General features: G+C 42.7%; 1 protein-coding gene across 1 annotated transcript in view; it reads left to right on the top strand.

Moving 5' to 3' along the window:
• LOC122559510 (A disintegrin and metalloproteinase with thrombospondin motifs 20-like) overlaps positions 1-24,155 on the top strand; it is a 373,826-nt gene that overhangs the window by 95,479 nt on the left and 254,192 nt on the right. The window contains exon 4 of the mRNA XM_043709081.1: positions 7,923-8,191. Coding sequence (XP_043565016.1) covers positions 7,923-8,191 — 269 coding nt within the window. The remainder of the gene's footprint in view (positions 1-7,922; positions 8,192-24,155) is intronic.

Here is a 24,155-nt window from a genome sequence, read left to right as displayed (position 1 = left end):
TCCACCACCACCCTCTGTATTCTATCTTTGAGCCAGTTCTGTACCCAAATGGCTAGTTCTCCCTGTATTCCATGAGATCTAACCTTGCTAACCAGTCTCCCATGGGGAACCTTGTCGAAAGCCTTCCTGAAGTCCATATAGATCACATCTACTGCTCTGCCCTCATCAATCTTCTTTGTTACTTCATCAAAAAACTCAATTGAGTTTGTGAGACATAATTTCCCACGCACAAAGCCATGTTGACTATCCCGAATCAGTCCTTGCCTTTCCAAATACATGTACTGATGGGACTCTTACTGCAGTAACAGGCATTTCTTTAAACAATTTCAGGCAGTTTTCCTCCTTTGCACTTTCTGGGCAGAATCTTGCCAGATGCTGAATGTCAAGGGGCATTGGCAAGAAATTTAGGAGAATTGTATGAGATGAGCAGTGAGGAGCTACACACCGTGAAGAGCAAAAAGTTCATTTCCAACCAAATGTTGACCAGTGAAATGAGACTGTCATTGATGAGTAGTGAGTGGCCAGTTACATTACTGTGTTGTAAAGCATCCCTGTAATTTTCTATTCTCCCACCCACCAGTTAGAAACTAGACGGTGACAATTCTTGACATGCAAGTCTGAACGGATCCCTGGCACCTCCAGCTCAAGGCTTGCCCCTCTAGACTTCTGTAAGTCACCAGCATCTCATGACAGCTCCATGGGCAGTGGCTGCACCCAGTTCCTGTCCAGTAGGACTTCCTGGTTCATATGAATGGAATGTCAATTGCCCTCAGTCTAACGTGACCAGGCAAATAAAATGGACATGCAGAGCGGCTGCAGACCCCTCCGTGCTTGAGTAGGGTGCTTGAGTAGACTTTAAAGATGGTGCCAGGGCCGGGAACCCTGGGAGTTCCTCTTAGTGGCCCATGCTTCTGACTCTGGTGAGAGGGTTGGATGTCATTGGGGAGTGGTGCATGGTTAATATGGCAAGTTTGGGAAGGTGGTGTGAGAATACTCATAAGGAGAAACCCTCCATGAAACCAAGTCAAAAATGACACCAAGCCAATTTCTGGTGAGGTTCACCCCCCCCCGTGTCCAGCCCTTCTGTCGATTATTCTTTGTGTGTGAATGAATTTCCAACTCGAACTCATGGCTCCTTTATTTCTTTTTTAAATTCCATCAATATTTCTGAGACACCATTTTGAACCTTTCATGGCTTTCGTCGGATTGGTTCTCTGGTGGTCTGCTTGGTCTGATGTTCTCCTGCATTCCATTTAGCTTCTCTCTCCTCCCACTCCTCTGTCGCTCTGTCTCGAGCGCTCTCTCTCTCTCTCTCTCTCTCTCTCTCACACACTCTGTCTCACGCTCTCCCTCTCTCATCAAACAAGGTAACTGCAGTGCTGATTATTTTCTAATGGAGTGGAATTTACCCAGCCTCTAAACCAAGGGCGCAATGGTGTGTCAGTTGGAAAAATATGAGACTAGAAACTGGAGATCGTCAATGTTGAGGAAAGAAGTCTGACTTTCAACCCAAGGTTTCAACAGCTAGATGACAATTTCACCAGTGAGTGGCAAGAAGCCTAGTTGCAAGCTCTAACATCTCATTATTACCTAACTTCATTTCGTTTATATATAGTTTGCCATTTTCCAGCCAAATGGAAACCTGAGCAGGCATCTGGTGGTTGTGACTTGCTGGTATCCTCTGGGACTTGTGGCAATGGGTGTAAATGAGCTGCAGTTAATGTAATCGTGAATAGTGGCTCTATTGCACAAGTCTTGCTTAGAACATAGAAAAGTATAGCACAAGACAGGCCCTTTGGCTCTCAATGTTGTGCCAACCTTTTATCCTACTCCAGTATCGAACTAATCTACATACTCTTCATGATAGCCATTTCTGTTCTGGGAAAAAGTCTCTGGCTATTCACTCTATCTATGCCTTTCGTCATCTTGGATTGCAGGTTAGGAAGGTGGTGCTGAGTTCGAGGGTTGGGACTGAGACAAGGTGGGGGGAGGGGAAATGAGGAAACTGGAGAAATCTGAGTTCATCCCTTGTGGTTGGAGGGCTCCTAGGCAGAAGATGAGGCGCTCTTCCTCCAGCCGTAGTGTTGCTATGGTCTGGCGATAGAGGAGTCCAAGGACCTGCATGTCCTTGGTGGAGTGGGACAGGGAGTTGAAGTGTTGAGCCACGGGGTGGTTGGGTTGGTTGGTCCGGGTGTCCCAGAGGCCAAGCAGGCTAAGATAAAAGGTAGGGAGTAGGGACTTGGGGGAGGAGCGTTGGAAATGCGATAGGTGGAAAGAGGTTAAGGTGAGGGTGATAGGCAGGAGTGAGGTCAAGGTGAGGGTGATAGGCCGGAGTGGGGTGGGGGCGGAGAGGTCAGGAAGAAGATTGCAGGTTAGGTTAATCCAGAGACCCTGGTAATGTCCTGAGGACTTGAGCTTGAATCCCACCATGGTAGCTGTTGCAATTTCAATTCAATAAAAAATCTAGAATTAAGGGTCTAAAGATGACCACAAAACCATTGCTGACGGTCTTTTCCCTGACAATCAGTCTGGATCCCTGATGTCCTTTAAGGTTGGAAACTGCTGTCTTTACCCAGTCTAGCCTACAGATGACTCCAGACTCTCAGCAATGTGGTTGACTCTTAAATGGCCTTGGGAAATTAAGGATGAGTAACAAATCCTGGCCTAGCCAGTTAAACCTGCATTCATGAATGATTAAATTTTTTAAAAAGTCAAGTACCAACTTGGCACTGAGATTTTTGCAGAGTTAGGAGTCTAATCAATCCAGCGAAGAGCTGCCGACATGGCTGAAATGCCAGTGCTCAAAGAGGCTAGCAGGATGCCACAGGAGTCCAGCAATCTGTCCTCCAACACATTACTGGGATTATTGAGACGCCACCTTGCGATATGTAACCATGGTTTTACAGAGCATGAAGCTTCTGCTCTCTATCAGAATGACAGCCTTCGTTCTCCCATTGCTGTCACTCTTAAGCCATTTTGCTGTTGCTAGGTATCCACTATAACCTAGTGTTGTGTGATTCTTAACTTTGTTCATGGATAACCAAGACTGGAAAGGGCAGTGTTAGATGTCACCATCTCCTGGAGCTGCTCCGTCCCAACTGTTGCCTGTGTAACTGTTGTTGGAGGTCGACTCTCATGATATTGAGACTGTGCAGCATCCAGCAGATCATTGAAATTCCTGCTACATACTCACTGTTGGGCTCTTTCACGTTAGTCCAGGCTGAGAAAATGCTGGTCCCCTCTGACACATTTCTTGTGGGAGAATGGCTTTTGCTGCCCAATTGGCTATGCATCCAAGTAGGGACATGCCATTGGTGAATAACCTTGTGTTGATTTGTCACTCCAATCATAGAGTTATACAGCATGGAAACAGATCCTTCAGTGCAAATCGTCTCTATTGACCAGATATTCTAAACTGATGTTATATCCCTCTAAGCCCTTCCTAATCATGTACCCATCCAGACGCCTTTTAAATGCTGTAATTGTACTAGCCTCCACCACCTCCTCTAACAGTTCATTCCACACACATACCACTCTGTGTTAGTTTGTTCCCGTTGTTTGACTTTGGAGGGCACAGTGGATGGCTTCAGAATGGAGGCATCATGATAAGGTCATAGACATTGATCGCATGGTCACACCAGCTGGAGGTTGAGGGAGGAGAATCCCTCTTGATTGTAGTCTGTTTCAGAATTGAACATGTGAACAACCACAATATGGCATGTGTAACAGGCAAAGAGTGGGGAAGCTGTCAATGTTCATATAGCCTTATGCTAACTCTACCTGCCTCTCTCTAACAAGAGAGAATATAAGATGTCTTTGTGGGTCTCTTTGCAAACAGGGCCTGAGTGACCTTCCCCGTCTAACAGTGGATGAAAAGCAGGGAGTTTGTTGCTCATTCCAACCCTGAAGGATCTCCACGCACAGAAGTTCATTGCAGTTGGTCCCCTTTAAATACCTTCAATGATCGAGCATCCACAACTCTCGGGTTGAGAAATCCAGACATTCACTACCCTCTGAAAGAAGAAATGTCTTCACATCATGGGGCGGCACGATGGCTTAGTGGTTAGCACTGCTGCCTCACAGCGTCAGAGACCCAAGTTCAATTCCAGTCTTGGGTGACTGTGCAAATTTCACTCAGACATTCTCCCCATGTCTATGTGGGTTTCCTGTGGGTGCCCCGGTTTCCTCCCATAATCCAAAGATGTGCAGGCTAGGTTCATTAGCCATACTAAATTGACCATAGTGTGCAGACTAGATGAGTTAGCCATGGGGAATGCAGGGTTCCAAGGATAGCGTAGTGTGTGGGACTGGGTGGGGTGCTCGATGTGGACTCGATGGGCCAAATGGTCTGCTTCCACACTGTAGGGATTCCATGATGATTCTATGATCTCAGCTTTAAGTGTGTCTCCTCATTCTGGAGCTATTTGAGACTCCCCTACTACTGGAAAGATCTTCTCAACATCTATCCTGTCAAGCCCCCTCAGAATCATTCTCATAAACTAATGAATGAAGGCCTGACCTGTTTAGGTGGTCTTGATAAGTTAACTCCTTCATCGTGGGAATCAATCCGAGTGAATCTTTTTTTTACTGTCTCCACTGCCAACATGTCCTTCCTTAAAGATAGGCACAAAATACTCTATGTACTGCCTCACATTTCCCTATTTTTAATGTTTCCCTATTTTTAAACTTCAACTCTTTAGGATTAAAGCTAAAAATTCTATTTGCATTCTTGATTACTTACAGCATCTGCATGTCAACACTTTGTGTTTCATACACAGGAACACCCAGGTCCTTCTACACTGCACTTTCTTTGGAATCTCTCTCTCTGCTTCTTTCTACCAGTGTGCATAACCTCACACTCTCCTACATTTAAACTCCATCTATCAAGTTCTTGCCCACTCACTATATCTGCTTGCAGGTTGCTTTTGTCCTCATCACAACATGTCCCCCCCAAACCCCCCTTCTTTTTCATCATCAGCAACTTAGGCAGATTACACGATGCCCCCTTCTCCAAGTTAATTTAGTATTTGTTGGATGTTCTCCTGAACTGCCTTTGTTAATCACAGGTGGTTCATGAGTTGTTTTTACTGGAATAATTTTTTTTGCTGAGCGTTATGAAATATCTACTTAAATGTCAGTCATTGCTCATCCAATGACTTTTCCCTTAATTTTCTCACCGTCTTTTTTCATGCTTCTATAATTGCCCATATTTAAGTTGAGGACATATGGAGGATAATGTGTTTGTGTAGTTCTGCTTTTTAATATAACCCAAAAGTTGTTTATAATGCCTGAGCAGAATCTCTTTCCTAATTCTACGCATATCATTGGTAACTATGTGGGCGGTTGCACCCTGGTTCTCCTAACTCCCCCCGCCCCCCCCCCCCAAACCACCACCCCAATTTACTGTCTAGCCCAGAAGGGATGCCCTTAACCAGATGGGCAATATAGCCTGTGGGACCCTCCGTCTTTGCTGCAAGGAGCAGTATCTATTCCCCTAACTATGCTTTCCCACATTGCAATCTCATTTCTCTATTAGAATATAGAACATAGAAAAGTACAGCACAGAACAGACCCTTCGGCCTATGATGTTGTGCTGAGGATTAATCCTAATGTAAAATAAAAAGCCTTACCTATAGATTCCTCAGTTCACTGCTATCCATGTGCATGTCCAGCAGATGCTTAAATGTCCCTAATGACTCTGCTTCCACCACTACCACTGGCAACGCATTCCATCCATTCACAACTCTCTGCATAAAGAACCTACCTCTGACGTGTCCTGTATACCTTCCTCCTAATATCTTAAAACTATGACCCCTCGTCCCAGTCAATCCTGCCCTGACGAAAAGTCTCTGGCTAATGACTTTATCCATGCCTCTCATTACCTTGTATATCTCTATCAGGTCACCTCTCTTCCTCCTCCTCTCCAGAGAAAAAAGTCCGAGCTTAGTCAACCTCTCTTCATAAGACAAGCCCTCCAGTTCAGGCAGCATTCTGGTACACCTTCTTTGCACCCTCTCCAAAGTCTCTGTATCTTTCCTATAGTAGAGCAATCAGGACTGGACACAATATTCCAAGTGTGGTCTCACCAGAGACTTGTAGAGCTGCAGCAAAACCTCGCAGCTCTTAAACTCGATCCCCCTGTTAATGAGTTCCCCTATTGGGCAGGAAGACTCACTAAGACTCCTGCAAAGCTAAATTCATGATCCCCAAACTTGCCTCTGTTGTGGTCACACATTCCTGGCCCTCACCATGAAACGTTTTTGATCTAATATATCTGAGGGATGTAACTGACCCCTGAAACACAGCATCCAGACAACTCTCTCTCTCTCCCTGATGTATCACGGTGTCAGCAACTTACACTGCAGTTCATCAGCCTTGAGCTGTAGTTCTTTGAGCAGCCAACACTTGCTGTAGATCACTGGATCATTCCAGCATCCACCAGTTCCCACCTACTGTAGCTGCAACCCATTACCTGTTCAGCCTTCTCTATTCAATTTAATTAAATAATTTGGATCTTAAGTAAGTGGGTTTCTTAATTGTAATCTTTAGAGGCGGCTTAGTGGTTGGCACTGCTGCCGCACGGCACCAGGGTCCCAGGTTCAATTCCAGCCTCGGGCGACTGAATGTGTGGAGTTTGCACATTCTCCCCGTGTCTGCGTGGGTTTTCTCCGGGTGCTCCAGTTTCCTCCCACAATCCAAAGATGGGCAGGTTAGGTTAATTGGCCATGATAAATTGCCCATAGTAGTTAGGTGCATTAGTCAGAGGGAAATGGGTCTGGGTGGGTTATTCTTCGGAGGGTCGGTGTAGACTGGTTGGCACAGAGAGACCAGATATACGTGAAGAATCTCACAGATAGTGCTTTTCTCACCACCAGCCAAGCAGTGTCTTGGTGCTTGTTGGAAAGTTGTGGTGATGAGGCATTCTGCCAAATATTCCGTTCAAGGAACTACCCTCTCCTTTTCTCGTAGGCTCTCGAGGACGCTATATGCTGACCACTTCCTGACTTGTGGCCAAGGTATTTTTCTTTGCAAATTTCTCCATGAAGGGAAGGTAATATGGAACAGTCCAATTACTTGGAATGTTCTACAGCAATGATGTCAGTCCCATCCTTCACAACACCAGGGACAGGTAGAACATCCGTACCTAGTGACACTTGGTGTTTGCACACTGAGGGTGTATACGCAAAGGTGTTATCAGGATGAAGGCAGTGTTGGGTACATTCTTAATTCTCTTATCTAGAGTTTCGTATGTGGTGTCCCTGTGGACGTGGTCCATCTTAGACCTCCAGATGAAATGGAAGATGGCTCAGGGGAATGGGCCAGACCTGTGCCATGTACAACAACAGAGAAAGTGCCTTATACCTGATGACCAGGCTTTTACCCACAATGGGGAGGGAGTGGTGCTCCCAAAAGCCAGCTTCTGCCTCACCTTGGTGATAAGCTCCTCCCAAGTCTTTGCACAATCCTTAGCCCCTCTGAACCATATTCACAGCACCTTCAGGTAATCTGTTCTGGCAGTGAAGGGAGTAAAGGATCGGTCGGCCCAGTTCCCACAAAACATGGCCTGTCTCTTACCTTGATTTATCTTGGCTCCGGATGCCAGTTTGAACTGGTCACAGATGCTCATGAGGCTGTGCACTGTCAGTGGATCCAAGCAGAAAATGGTGACATCATCCATGTACAGGGAGACCTTGATCTACAGGCAACCACTGCCTGGGAAAATCACCCCTCTCAAGCTCGCATCCTTCCTGATAGACTCAGCAAAAGGCTCTGGACAACACACAAACAAGGCTGAAAAGAGAGGGCAGCCCTGCCTGACTCCAGATCTGATCGGGAGGCTTTGATTCCCACGCATTGATTAAGACTGTCTTCTCCTCTTTCTCCCTCACTTAGTTTTATTTATTTCTTTCTCTCTATTTCAGACCAATATCATCAAAGGAAGAAGAGACTTGTGAAGATGCACAAAGCTAGCAGTTTTAGAGAGCACCTCGATATCTTACAGACTGCGATTAGACCGACACATCCTCAGACTGAAGAGACCTTGTTGGGCAATGCCACCCAGCAGCATTCAAGACAAAAACGCTTTTTGTCATATCCAAGATTTGTAGAGGTCATGGTCACTGCTGACAACAAAATGGCGCAACATCACGGGAGGAATTTGCAGCACTACATTTTAACACTTATGTCAATAGTGAGTATATATCTGTAAATGGTTGTATGTGTTTGTGTGAATGTGAGTGAAACAATACTAGTGGAAAGAGGTCATTTGTCTGCTGTTTGCTTTGCAAAAGCTGTTACATCCTTGCTGCGCTTCCCCAGCATCTGAATTACAGCTGTTGTAGGATGAAGCAAATTCAAAGCATCCCATGAAAATTAAAGTTAAAATATAGTGAAAATGAAATCGGCTCGAAATGAAATGAAAATGATCAATTTAAAGGACTGTTGTTTCAAGTTGGAAGTTTAGCACACCAAAATTAATATTTAGTGTTCAGATCAAATTGGTACCAAAGTAAGTGTTTGAACTTTCACACCATGTGCATTATTAATGTATTAAGAATAAACTTGTCATATGTTTTTAAATTCAGTAGTTGAAAGCCCCCACTTCAGTGATGCCCTTGGTTTTGTGCCACTTTCTGTTTGCAACAATGCCAAGTTACTAAGTATTTGCAAATCTTCACCCATTTCAGTTAGACCTGTCAAACAAATCCTCATCAGACGAAACAGCTGAAAACACAACATTATGTTTTGTTAATTTTTTTTTCCTCCCATATCTCAGATTTACTGATTCCAACAACGAGGTTGTAGCACAGTTGCAGTCTCTCACTCATCCAGTCATTCTTCATTGGTTGGACTGGACAGGGAGTGTTGATGGGCTATTTACTTGTGGAGGATATCATAGTCCAAACTGATTTTGTCCTCATTCAGTTGACACATGCTTTCCAGTGCAAGTCATTGGAAAGTAATGGAGGAACCCTCACTGCCTTCAAAAGCCAGGAATAGTGAGACCAAAGTCCCAGCTGATACCAGATCATTTAACAGAGCTGAAAATATTATGGATTAGTTTGTTGTAAAATCTTTACCACGCAAGTACTTCTGGTTTTAGAACACGGCTCATCTGAAGTCAACAGCAATAATGTTATAAATTAAGCAAATAACTGCTGTGAAAGTCATTTTACAAATTCACTCCCCTCTACCCCAAACATATTTGGCCATTTAACAAACGTATGAAGAACTTGAGTTTATGTAGTGCATTGAATGTCGCAAAGCAACCCAAGGTGGGTCACAGGAACCCAGTTGGGTAAACTGTGACACCAAGTCACATAGGGGGGTAATGGTGCAGGTAGCCGAATTCTGGGTCAAAATGGCATCATAGAATCCCTACAATATGGAAGCAGGCCATTTGGCCCTTCAAGTCCACACTGACCCTCTGAAGAGCATTCCACCCAAACGCACCCCCCTTCACCCTATCCTCATAACCTAAATTTTCCCATGGCTAATCCACTTAGCCTGCACATCCCAGGACACTGCGAGTAATTTACCATAGCTAATCTACCTAATGTGCACATAATTGGACCGGTGGAAGGAAACTGGAGCACCCAGAGGAAACCCACACAGACACAAGGAGAATGTGCAAACTCCACACAGTCGCCTGAGAGTGGAATCAAAGCCGGGTCTGTGGCACTGTGATGCAGCCATGCTAAGCACTAAGTCACCGTGTCACTCTAGCTTTTAGAGTTACAAAAGAGGAAAGAGTAGTATGGATAGAGGGGTTTTGGAAGGGAATTCCAAAACTTAGAACCTAGACTTCTGAAGGCAAAGCTGACAATAGTAGGTGAAGGAATTTGGGATGTACAACAGGTTAGAATTAGATGTTTTTATATCAGAGGAATGGCGAGGCTACAGGAGGGACAAGGCTATGGAAAGATTCAAAAAGAAGGATGAAATAATTAATTCCCTGAGATTGTTATTTTCACGTAAACTGGTAGGAAGCCAGGAACATGGTTAATACTGCTTCTTTGGACTGCAGTGTGTACTTTTGAGATGAAGAAACTTTAACGAATGGTTAATATCAGTTGACGTTGCTTGCAATACTAAGATTTATTGGTCCTTGTATAACACATTTTCGGATGACCTCTGTAGGAAAACCCCCATGATAGTGTGACAAGCTCACAGCTTATAGTTTGCTAATTGGTTCCTGTCGATGGAGTGACATGTAGACTGTAGCCTCAGGGCAACAAGCTAGTAAAACAATGATTGCAAGCTCTTTAGTATGTACTTGGAGACCCTGGGCCATTTTTCAGTGACATATATTCAGTATAGTGTGGTGCTTGATGAGGAAATCTTTCTTTTGTCTGATCACTTTTAGTGATGGAGTTCCCTCACATTGGTTACTGCTAACAGGAACTTGCAGTTTCACCCAGTTGACCATTCCATATGAATATCTGGATACAAGGAGAAATGACAGGCTGGACTGGGCAGATTCATTGGCTGGCTGTAAGAAGTCCCAAGCTGGAGGATGACCAGGAAAGGTGGTTGGTAATAGAGGACCTGTCATGACACAGGGGAATGATGGCAGAACTAGCTGGATAGGGAGGGAATGTTAGATGAGTTGTCAAAGTGGGTGAGTAGGGAAGCACCAAATAGACTGTTGGGATGGATTGTTGAAGATGAGGGTAGTGATTGATGTGTTGTTTGAGAAAAAGTATGAATCTTTGCAATGGAACGACAGCCCACCCCCTCTCAATTGGCAATCAAGGGGAAGAATGCATCGGCGAGTTGAGGCAGAGTGTTAATTGCTCTATTGGAGTGATGGGGGAGGGCAACAGGGGTTGGTCATGACAAAGGGGTTTGTCATGATGGAGGTGGTATCCCTTGCTGGGAAAGAAGGTTTCAGGGTAGTTTTTTGAGGATGCGATGCTGGGCTATCAGGATACCTTTTGAGCTGTCTGGGTGGAGTGCTAGATGGGCATTTGGCACAGATAAAGGACGTTGGATGTGGCGCAGAGAAGGATGGCAAACAAGGAAGGTCAGTGTCAGAGGAATATTGAGGTGTTGGAGGTATCAGTGTCTGTCGGTAGTGGGCAGAACCCACTGGGAAGTAGGATGGCTATTGGGTGTACAATTGGCAAGCTCACCTGGCGAGCAGTAGGTAATTGTCCTGACATGTTACCTTGGAAAGTTTTACAGAAGAGGCTGACATTGCCCTTGACTATTCATCCCATGTGTGTATTTAACAGGGATCGTGGGATCACACTGTGGATTCCTTTCTGCTGCCAATTCTTAACTCAAGAACACTGAAGCTTTATTGAGATCCTGACCACCACTTAGGCTGGACACAGCCAACTCACCACACAGCGGGAATTTGGGACTGACACGCATACACACACATGCATATGCTTCCATATATATTCGCTCCTGTAATAATTCACTGTCATTTGTATCAGATTTAGTAGTGGTCCTTAAGAAAGATAACGCCACCTTTCTTGAATGCCACTTTGGGTTGGAACATTAGTCTGAAGCTTGCCTAGAATCATGCTAGAAGAACCCAAAGATTTGCACTTAGCTAATGTTTTTCATGACCACTCCAAAGTGCTTTACAGACATTAAAGTGCTTTTTTTCTGTTGTGATGTAGGAAACATGGCAGAAAATTTGAACTCCACAATCTCTCAGAAAAGGCAATGTGACAATGACCAGATAATTTGTTGTGGTGATGTTGATTGAGGGGCTCTACTGGCTGATACCCTGGGGGTAACACTCTGCTATCACAATGGAATCACTTTTACATCCACCCAAGCAAGCCCATGGGGTTCTTAGGTTAGCATCTGATCTGAAATCTTCAACAATGCAATACCCCTTCAACATTGAATTGGCATCTAAACTTAGAATTTTGTGTTCGTGCCCTGGGGCCTGAACCCGAAATCTTTATGATTGAGAGTTGAGTCCAGTACAAACCTTACAATGTACATTCTCTTGCGCTATGCAACAAATAGCAGATGTGCTTAATTATCTGGCTATTTGTTTAATTTGCTGTCTGTGAGACCACGCTGTTCACAAGTTGGCTACTGTGTTCAGCGAATGCAGTCTCTATGTGTGGCATTTTGAGGTCGTGCAAAGTTTCTGGGCTCTAATGTTCCTGATACTTTCCAAGTGAATCCCTGGTAATCTTTGGCTTTATCCTGTATTTTTCTGTGGAGGTGCAGGTGTTGGACAGGGGTGGATAAAGTCAGAAGTCACATGACACCAGCTTATAGTCCAACAGGGTTACAAAGGAACCTTGATTATCCGAAGGACACATGCAGGGAGTATTTCATTCGGTTAATCGAATTTCAGATAATCAAATGTCGGATAACATAGTTTAGCCAGGCATCGGGACATTGCAATCTTGCCGGGTAATCCGATGTTCAGATAATTGACTGCTGGATAATAAAGGTTCCTCTGTATTTGAAAGCACAAGCTTTCGGAGCCCTGCTCCTTCATCAGGTGAACTATAACCTGGTGTTGTGTAACCTCTGACTCTGTATTTTTGGCACTTGGTCAAACCATCACTTTTACAAAGCTTCTAACAGGTTAGAAGGTCTACATTTGCCAGTATCAGCAGTCAGGAGTATTTGTCTTTATGGGCTGAGATTGACATCTTTACCAACATTTCCTCCTCTGGATATGGGCATTTTAACCACCACCTCCCAAAAGTCAATTAGCTTTTCAATAAGCACATTTTGGTGATATTGATACAAGAGACTACTATAAGAAATGTGGCTTATATTGCAGTGTTCTTGATTTATTTTAATGATATTCTTAATTCAGAATGAAGGCAATTCTGGCAATCATATTTTTGATCTGAATTGTCGCTTATTTCGTTCAAGTGTAGCAAGCATTTAAAGATTCTTCTTGATGCATGTTGCCATTTTGGAATGTTCCTCCTCCAAATTGTATAAGTTCTATCCTCAAGAGCACTGTTGGAGGTAACCTTGGGGTATAACTTGTTCAGCAGAGGTTTGACTACTTGTATCTGAGAGACAGTGCTGGCCCGATAGCTAAGTGTGTTCTGTTGGTCATGTAGTAGATTTTGCCATCTAGAGATAGATGTGATAGATAAGCTGTCAAGGTGTTTAATCGACCAATATCAGGGAAAATCCTGAGTTAACATATGCAATCCAATATGATCCTTTTCCACATTGTGTATGAGCTGACAGCACAGGAGCAAATACCATTGCACTAAAGTCCCATTTGTCACAACCAAAAGACTGTGAACATGCAGATCTTTGAAGCTTGATCAGTTTCCCAACATTATAATGGACTGTTATCAGTAATGCTGAACACAACAGCATCTGATGGTGTTTTACTGCTTTATAACTTAAATAACTGTTTACTGTTGGGGATTAGATGGATCTGTTATATTCTTTCCCCATTCCCCACCAACATTTCTTCCTGAAGAATGCTTACGTTTTTAATTAGTTTGTCTTGAGCTCTACACTCAGCATGTTACTCAACCTCTGTATTTGGATGAATTATACATGATTTGTTGAAAAGCCAGCTCTAATTGGAAAACGCTCATATGGAATTGCTAACATTTTTGTGATAGTAGTGGCAGGTGCATAGCAACATGTTAACCCATTAAGCGCTGGGTTTTGCTTTCAGTTGTAAAAATACACTCATTTCCGTCAAATAGCCAAAATATTTCTGCGTTATATTTTAGGTTCGAGCACTTTGTTGCGCCACTGAGCACTGTTTTTGAATTGGTTTGACTTTAATTTTAGATACCTTGGAAATTAGCGGATGATTTCTTTCGCAACGTTCTTCAAATGAATAAAGTCTGGGTAATTTACTCCAATTCTGTCCGGCAATGGGTATTCAACAATGTAATAGTTAACAAGAGCTTCTGGGGTTGACCTTTCTTGAGGTAAATTGCACATGGTCAGAGGCCTGCAAGTCAAACAAACAGGACAATCTTCCCATTTGCTGACGTGTGAGTTTAATAGAGCTGCCAAACTCACATTGTGGACAACATGGGGTTACCACATACACCATAGTGCTGTTTTGTGATTCAAAATTCATTTTCATTCCATGAAAGCTCAGCTATACTTGCACTATCCTTGTCAATGAGTCAATGTAGGCTTTGACAATATCGGGCTCGAGTCTGTCAGGGACCGCGTATGTGATTCATTGTATTTTAGCTGTGTATTTTCTCTTTCTTTTAGTAAGTTCAATGTTTTCAATAGATGTGCAAACATTTTCTGCTCTGTTTGTTTCCGGCAGCTGATTGATGAGGTCATAGGGCTGTAGATAGTAGACTGGGGCTGTATGTTATCTGTTTTGCCTGAACCACCAGGAACACCGGAGGCCGAGGGGTGACCTTATAGAGGTTTATAAAATCACAAGGGGCATGGATAGGGTGAATAGCCAAGGTCTTTTCCCCAGGATAGGGGAATCCAAAAGTAGAGGGCATAGATTTAAGGTGAGAGTCGAAAGATACAAAAGAAATCTAAGGGGCAAGTTTCTCACGCGAGTGTGGTATGTGTATGGAATGTTCCGGAGGAAATGGTGGAGGCTGGTACAATTACAAAATTTTAAATAGATGCTAGTCCTGGATGGGTATATGAATAGGGAGGGTTTGGAGGGATATGGGCCAAATGCTGGCAAATGGGACTAGATTAATTTAGGATATCTGGTCAGAATGGGTGAGTTGGACCAAAGGATCTGTTTCCATGCTCGAAGACTCTGAGTGACCACCGTCAATAAATGCTGGTCCTGAGGCCTTATGTGCTTACTCAGAGCTGGCCCTGCTTTCACCTTCACAGGCTAGTCTCAACTAATTCAGGGCCAGTCACCTTACCGACAGTAACTGGTAAATCCTGTCTGGGGAATGGTGGGAGTGGTCGTTGTGGTTCTCAAGAACTAATACTTCAAAGGGTTGATTGCCAGGTCTTGAGCCCTTCATTAGCATTTTAAAATGATCGACAAGGGCCAAAAAATGGACTCCACAATTTGAATATCGGAATCCTGTTGTTCATTTGGTTTGTGGCCATTTGAAGCTGAAAAATCTGATTTAGAGTCATAGAGATGTCCAGCACAGAAACAGACCTTTTGGTCCAACCCGTCCATGCTGACCAGATATACCAACCCAATCTAGTCCCATTTGCTAGATTGCAGATGTCTATCTCACCTTGTCCATGAGGCTGTGCCATAATGTTAAAATTAGCCTATCAAAGGTGAGAAGGATAAAAATGAGTGTGGCTCGCAGACAATGGAGTTATTTTAAGTAGACACCATATACAGAGAGAAAGGTTGTAGACGGTACAGACTTCTCTTCTGCTCTGGCATCCACTGGAACAGTAATAGGTTTTGATGGAAAGGAGTGGGCAGGAGGGCTGAAAGCTTGTGTGGATTGGAATGATAGGGATCATAAAGAGTTACATATCTTTTTGAAATAGTTAAAGCAGGATAAACTAACATGAGATCTGATGGCACTCTGTTTGCTAACCTTACAAAACAAAATGAGCAAGCTGGCAGAATGTAAATAGTTACCTTATAAGTGCTGCCAGTAAATATGTTGAGGGATCACATTGGAATTGGTTCACACATTGGAGCACTGAGGAGATCTACAGTGGGCGGCACGGTGGCACAGTGGTCGTGGGCGGCATGGTGGCACAGTGGTTAGCACTGCTGCCTCACAGCGCCAGAGACCCGGGTTCTGCTAAATTGCCCGTAGTGTTAGGTAAGGGGTAAATGTAGGGGTATGGGTGGGTTACGCTTCGGCGGGTCGGTGTGGACTTGTTGGGCCGAAGGGCCTGTTTCCACACTGTAAAGTAATCTAATCTAATCTAATCTAATCTAATCTAATCTAATCTACACTGTCACAATGCCATTGGTTTACTCAGAAGTTAAACCAAGGTCCTATATGCCTGATTGTGTAGATGTAAAAGTAACACTACTTTAAAGATACGTTGGGGAATTACTTTGAGTGTACTGGTCAATATATATCCCTCAAACAACATCTGCAAAATAGGTTATTTTATCATTATCAAATTATTCAGATTGTTAGGAAGGCGTATGGTGTATTGCCTTTCATTAGCAGGGGAATTGAGTTTAGGAGCCACGAGGTTATGCTGCAGCTGTATAAGTTCCTGGTTAGACCACATTTGGAATGTTGTGTTTAGTTCTGGTCACCTCGCTATAGGAAGGATGTGGAAGTTTTAGACAGGGTGCAGAGGAGATTTACCAGAATGCTGCCTGGACTGGAGGGCATGTCTTATGAAGAAAGGGAGAGGGAGAGACTTTTCTCATTGGAGCCAAGAAGGATGAGAGGTGATTTGATAGAGATATATAAGATGATGAGAGCCATAGATGGAGTGGATAGCCAGAGACATTTACCCAGGGTGGAAATTGTAAGCACAAGGGGGCATAATTTTAAGGTGATTGGAAGAAGGTTTAGGGCAGATGTCAGAGGTAGGTTCTTTACACACAGAGTGGTGGTCGCATGGAATGCACTGCCAGCAGTGGTAGTAGAGTCAGATACATTCAGGACATTTAAGCAACTCTTGAATAGACACATGGATGATAGTAAAATGAAGGGTATGTCGGTTAGTTTGATCTTAGAGTAGGATAAAAGGTTGGCCAAACATTGAGGGATGAAGGGCCTGTACTGTGCTGTACTGTTCTATGTTCTACTGTATTTGTGGTATGCAAATTGGCTGCTATGTTTCAGCAGCAACTACATTTTAATAGCACTTCAACATCTATAAAACAGTTTATGATATCTCAAAATCAAGAGAAGTGCTATATAAATGCAGGTCTTTCAGTAACTAATATATAATGGCATGGAACAAAGTTTGTACAAACGAATGTCTTAATAAGTGAATTTTCTGAAATTTACCACCTCTGAGCAGGGGGTGCAGTTTGACATTGGGAAAACTTTGAGTGCAATTTCTCCTTCCGGTCCTGCTGAATTTAATGGCGATTAGTTCTTTTTTGTCACCATGCTCATTCTGCAGGCTGACAGATTGAGAAACTCAGTTTTCCATTTTGGTCCCTTTGCTGCAGGACCAGCGCAACATTTTAAGATCTCTACAACATATTTAGCCAAGTCCTGCATATCTGGCTGCTTGGTTTTTAGCTGGATGCTTATCTATATTTGTTGAAACAGCAAAAATCTTTTTTTTTCCCCGATGCTTGGTTGAATCTGGGCAGTAAGGCCTTGCAGTAGGATGGTGTGTATTCCTTCAAATAGAGGGGATGAGATTTTTTGGATTGTGGGAGTGCTACTGACTCATTAACTCAGGTATTTGAGGAAGCCTTTTGGGCAGGTAAAACTGGTTTGTTTTTGGCCTGAAGATTTTAGTGCTTAGGCAAAAATAAAAGTGATCTTCATGCTCCAGGGGTTTGGTGATGGATCCAGTGCACATTGCTGTCTCTCCAATATTGATGGTCTTGGGTTTGAGCATCTTCAGAGCTCCATTCCATGTCAGCAGAATCCCTTTCAAATAAATAATTCCTCAGTGATTAGATTTCGATTAATTACTTCTTTGGCTTCCAGTAATTGACAGCAGGTCTTTTTGCCGTCAGTCCAGCTTTCCTCTGGCATTGTGGGTCATTGTTAATGAATAACTGATTTTTGTTTGTGTGTGTGGTTGCTGGTTAGTCAAAGCGGTTTTTCTTCCCACGATTACAATTGTAATAGTCATCATTACTTTCAAAATCATAAGGGTTCATAAGCAAAATTCCTTTTTGAAGTTCCAGCAACCTGTTGTAAAAGGCAGTAATTATAGGGTCTGCTTTTGTGCATGCTTTTATGTTGTCTAAATATAGGGATGTAGTGTTCTGGGCTTTCGGTAGTTTTACTGTGTGAGCGCTATGTAAGTTTTCAACTAGTAGAGACTCAGTTTATTGCCATAAGCATGTATTTATTTCCCAGTGCAAAGTAACAGAGGAACTGAACATGGGAATCTAGGCAAGAGGAGCAGGAATAGACTATTTGGCTCATTAGCTGCACCTCACTTCAATGTAGTTGATTTTCTGTCCCAGTACCATTTGTGCGCACTATCCCCATATCCTTGATATCTTGAAAATTCTCAAATTGGTTTACTGTTGTATGCAATGCAATTGTAAATGCCTCATTTAGAGACTTACTGCATATGCTGATGAACGTTATTCTTTTTCCATTTTGCCGAACTGCAGGCAATATCTTTGGGCCTTGCATTTCCACCTGTCTTTAAATATGCTTTCACAGAGTCATAGAGATGTACAGCATGGAAGCAAACTCTTCGGTCCAACCCGTCCATGCCGACCAGATATCCCAACCCAATCTAGTCCCACCTGCCAGCACCTGGCCCATATCCCTCCAAACCTTTCCTATTCATATACCTATCCAAATGCCTTTTAAATGTTGCAATTGTACCAGCCTCCACCATTTCTTCTGGCAGCTCATTCCATACATGTACCACCCTCTGCATGAAAAATTGCCCCTTAAGTCTCTTTTATATCTTTTCCCTCTTACCCTAAACCTATGCCCTCTAGTCTGGACTCCTCGACACCACGGAAAAGACTTTCTCTATTTACTCTATCCATGCCCCTCAATAAGGTCACCCCTCAGCCTCCGATGCTCCAGGGCAAACAGCCCCAGCCTGTTCAACCTCTCCTTATAGCTTAATTCCTCCAACCCTGGCAACATCCTTTCTGAAATCACTTCTGAATCCTTTCAAGTTTCACAACATCTTTCCAATAGGAAGGAGACCAGAATTGCACGCAATATTCCAACAGTGGCCAAACCAATGACCTGTACAGATGCAACATGACCTCCCAACTCCTGTACTGAATATTCTGACCAATAAAGGAAAGCATACCAAATGCCTTCTTCACTATCCTATCTACTTGCGACTCCACTTTCAAGGAGCTATGAACCTGCACTCCAAGGTCTCTTTGTTCAGCAACACTCCCTAGTACCTTACCATTAAGTGTATAAGTCCTGCTAAGTTTTGCTTTCCCAAAATGTAGCACCTCACATTTATCTGAATTAAACTCCATCTGCTACTTCTCAGCTCCAATTTTGGTGTCATCTGCAAACTTACTAACCATATTTTCCTAAGCTAACAATGGTGTTCTGTATGTTTTCTGGAATCTCAATACAGTTTGGGGTAACTAGAAAAATGTGGACATTGGGATTTCAGTCAGAACACTCTTGCAAGAATGCTGATGTAACTAAATACAGATATTGCATTTAAGGGTATAGCAATGTGCAATTTTGTGAGAAGTGGTTGAGAACATAAATGGAAGTAGAGGAAACCACTAATGAGGAAAAGCAAAGGCTGACTTATGGGATAAGGAGAGTTGTCAATCAAAGATATTATAATTAGACAGTATGAAGGAAGGGCCTGAAGTTTCAGTAAGTCGAATGGCTTTACACTTTCAGCCAAGATATGACAGGAGCCCTGCATCTGAACCCCACCTGCTATGGGGAGGGGGAAATGCAGAGACAGTGTGGTTGGGGCATGCTTCAAATATCTGTGCTTTGTGGAGGCAGTGATGCATTTAAAAGTGCTGCTGCCTTCTTATAGAAGCAATTAACACACGCGCGCGCACACACACTTGTGCCTTTGCCAATTTGAGAGAAAGGTCTAAACCTGCTGGAGTTCTTTGGAGGGAGCAAAGGTTGGAAGTTGGTGTTGGTGTGACTTCACACTAAGTTGGTGTTGGGGTTTGCACAGAATAATGGGGATCACTGGAGGATTTTGGTTTGAATAGGTAGACTGCGGGGTAATGAGATAGATAGATGTACAAAAGTTGGAATGGCGGATATGAGGGGTCAGGTGTAGGGTGGTGAGATGTCATAGGTTGGCGTGGATGGGACATGCAAAGTGTGTAGGGAGTGAGGTGATGTGAGTGTTGAGGGCCTCTGGGCTGCATTGTTTTCATTATAATTGGCCAAGAGTCCCCGATTATTGAAATGAACATTTTAAGTAGCACTTAGCAGCCACTCCAACTCATACCCTACAGTGTGGAAACAGGCCCTTCAACCCACCAAGTCCACACCCTCTGAAGAGTAACCCACCCAGACCCATTCCCCTACTCTATTACGCTTCATTTACCCCAGACTGATACACCTAACCTACACATCTCTGAACACTATGGCCAATTCATCTAACCTGCACATCTTTGGATTGTGGGAGGAAACTGGAACACTTAGAAGAAACCCACACAGACATGGGGAGAACGTGCAAACTCCACACAGACAGTCACTGAGTGTAGAATCGAACATGGGTCCCTGGCGCTGTGAGGCCGCAGTGCTAACTACTGAGACACTGTGCCGGCCTTGGAATATCTGACGGAAACTTCCTTGAATCAAGGGATTTGGGATTGGGAGTTGGAAAATTTATTGAATTTACACACCCGACATATGATTAAAAACTCAGGCTGAGTTTTCTGACCAAACTGACAAAAGAAATGAATTTGGTTATTATTGTAGGTAAATCTTGGTGATAAAACAGGATACAGGTGTTGAATGAGTTTTCTTGAGGAGCTTAATGGATTTAACTCAATGGACTTGACTAGAGTCTACTACAGATCAACACAAAGGGAAGTAACATCCATGTTTGTGATCTTACCCAGCAGGATCTGAAAAAGAGAACTTATAATGATGCAGCCAAAAAGGATTAAAGGCTGGTTCTGATTATTCAACCATACAGCTAGCAACAGCACACTTCATTCAACTCTCAGTTCTGTCATGATCCCAGACCAGACAGCCAAATTTATGCTACGAGCTGGTTAGGAACCAATAACTTTTAATTTTGAAATCAACAAAGTCTGATTCAGGTGACTTACTATGAGAACAAACTTTGATGACTTTGAACAAACAATAAACACAACAGTACAATGTTAAGAGTAATATAATCTATAATATTTTTAGAACCCTGAATTAACATAGCAAATATAGGATAATAGATTGTGATGAAACTCCACATAGTATACACATGTCAAGTGACAAATGTAATCAAGACACATCACATATTTTTCAATAATTCCCTCTACATGTTAATAACATAGTGAGTCATCAAATCTTATTAAATTTCACAAAGGATCACAATTCTTTTGGTTTTGCTGATCTAGTCTCAAAACTCCCTCGCAAGAGTTAGACCCATCTACACCCTGAAACAGCACTCCAGTACTCATTCACAACTCTAGCACTTCACTGACAATGACCTTCACCATGTTAAAACTGTCCCCTGAGCTCTAACCTTGCTTACTTGCATCAGGTAGATACTATCTATATTCTGGAAATGGGTTTCACTACAGTCCGTGGAGGTTATGAGGGGTGAGGGCAAGTATGCATCACTGTTCTTAAGTTGGAAAAATAATAGTGATGCAACCAGAAAGGATCTTAGGCTGGTTCTGATTATTTATCTGTATAGATAACAAATACATAATTTCATTCAACTCTCATATTCTAACAAGCTCTTTATAAGCAAAGCAATTGTTTCTATGTGCATTCATGATCAATTCTTGTCTGTTTCTGATGATGTGTAATTCCCATGAGTTTAATTACCGATTGGCCATTTCTTCCTGATATCATTGGCATTCCCATTTTAATAGTTCTACTTCTGCATCTGCTTCAGGAAAATAAATCATCCCCTAAGGTACTTACAACTTCTAACAAGTCTTTTGCCACAATATTCCCTATCGCTTGTCAGTCTGCGCAACCACTCTCTGGCATCCATCTTTTTTGCCCATGTCCTCAGCACAGTTTGAACTCTCTCTTCTGACAAGTGCTCCAGTATGACCCGTATCTTCCTCAAGTCAAAGGGATAGAAGGTATTACACATCTGGACCCAACTAGTTCAGCTTTGTAAACCTTGGCTGGGCTATATTTAGATCTAATAATTTTCTCCCCCTCTACTGAAGCCACTATATTTGAAGCTCAAGCAAATAACTCCTTAAACTCTTCTCCTCCTGCCCTCACTGGAAGAAGCTGATGAATTTCTTTATGAACAAGATAAAGATGGTGTATTTGTCTTGATCTTCAGGTTTATCCATTTGCTCTTGCCTACTATATGGGACCTTGGTCAACCACATTTATAACGTTAAACACCTATTGTTTCTCATATCTCTCTCTAATGTTTCATTCCTTCCTTGGTCTCATCTCACCTATGAGGCTCAGCTTATGATACCCTCCCCCACCATTTCCCTGGATTATTTCATTGCCTTTGTCAAACCCCTGCATTGGATCCACCACAGTCTCCACCAGCTGAATGTTAAGAAGACCTAAGCCATTGCATTTCGTTTCTCAATCCATCCTGCCTGCTGCCCTTAGACTCGGGATGAGCTAGATTGTCCAAAGCTTCGATGCTCAGTTCAGTCCCAGATAATTTTTTTATCCCATAACCTCTTTACCACAAAGATAGCCCAGTTCCACCTTCCTAACATTTCTTGGCTGTGTCCTGAAGTTAGGATACTTAATATAATCCCACATACAGTGGAAGAGTATGTTTAAGATGGTGGACTATTTGCCTGCTGACTTGTAGGATTATGTTTTGAATAATATTGAGAATAATGTCAGGAGCAAATCTGAATCATGAGAAACTCAATAGCCACGGTCTCAAGTTCAACTATAACTCAAGAACCCTTAAGGATTGCATTTTTTAATTTTCCTTTCTTTTATCTCCCTTTAGATTTTATGCCTGCATTTGACATGTTTTATTATTTTTCTTAAGTAATAAAATTCCTCATTCTTTCACTCAAGAAAACTCTGTACTTGGCTCCTTAATTTTGATCTAGTGAATTACATTTTAATTGAAGTGTGATACAGTTCTGTGTTTAAAAAGAATTCAAAGTCTTCGTTGCAGTTGCGGAAAGGGGTTACAAAAAGGGGAGCTGATTCACCCTTTTTTCCCTCATAGTAGGAGTAATCATTCTGGGTGATTTCATTCATGTGTAAACCACTGTCAAAATGGAAAACCCAAAATGGAAATGTTGGAATAAGTTTCTCTCTGAAATAGTGACATTTGGTGACCTTTTATTCAGTTTATCAGTTTATCAGCCTTTCTGAATTAAAAAAAAAACTTTTGTGGGACATGGGTATGTCACTATCAGGGTCAACGCTGCTGATTTGTACAACAACACTGCAGTTAATGGCTATGGTCAATTTAGTGTGGGTGTGGAGGTGACTCAGGTTAAAGAGTTTTCCTTCTGGAAGTCATATTTAATGGTCACACCAGAGGGTAGTTACCTTGTGCTGAGATAAAGATGGTGTGTTTGTCTTGATCTTCAGGTTTATCCATTTGCTCGTGCCTACTATGTGGGACCTTGGTCAACCACATTTATAACGTTAAACACCTATTGTTTGTTTTGTGGACCATCTACTGGAGACTAAACTTTGTGAACAATCATCAAAAAGAGTATATGGAAACTTCATCACTAACCAATCTCAGTAATATTTAAAACTGGCTCACAATGATGAAAAGACAGGTTTAAAATCCATTCTACACCCAGACCTACTTCAGATAATATATTTGCCCCAAATATATACTACTGCAGTTTACATGACCCAGTTGATTTATGAAAATACTTGAGGGACGCATTAAAGTCAGACTGTATGACTTTCTCTCCACATATTCCATTTCCAAAACTGCGTTTGAGCATTTGCAGATACAATCAACCTAATTTATCACAGAATTCTGGAGTAAATGATTGACATTGTTAACTTTGACAATAAGCATTACCTGAATCTTCAGAGCAAATGCTTCAGACATGATTAATTTTTAGTTCTTTTTAACTGAGTAAACAAAATATTTCTTCACCCCATTTTAGTGGGACTTGCCTCCATAGGACGTTCATTTCGGGAAGGAAATCCCTGTGAATGAGGAACTGTGAATGCAAAGTCCTGCCCACGGTTCCTTTATCCAGTTGTCATCAACAAAGACAGCAGCTTTCCATTTCTATCTCGGGTGACCGAATCGACACGGACATTTACTATAAACCGACTGACTCCCACAGCTATCTAGACTACCCCTCCTTCCACCCTGCCCCCTGTAAAAACGCCATCCCATATTCCCAATTCCTTCGTCTCCGCCGCATCTGCTCCCAGGAGGACCAGTTCCAAAACCGTACAACCCAGATGGCCTCCTTCTTCAAGGACCGCAATTTCCCCCCAGACGTGGTCGACGAT

The sequence above is a fragment of the Chiloscyllium plagiosum genome, chromosome 19 (assembly GCF_004010195.1).
Source record: "Chiloscyllium plagiosum isolate BGI_BamShark_2017 chromosome 19, ASM401019v2, whole genome shotgun sequence".
Lineage (NCBI taxonomy): Eukaryota > Metazoa > Chordata > Chondrichthyes > Orectolobiformes > Hemiscylliidae > Chiloscyllium > Chiloscyllium plagiosum.
The sequence above is the reverse complement of the archived record's forward strand: the minus strand, read 5'-3'. Positions and strand labels throughout refer to the sequence as shown.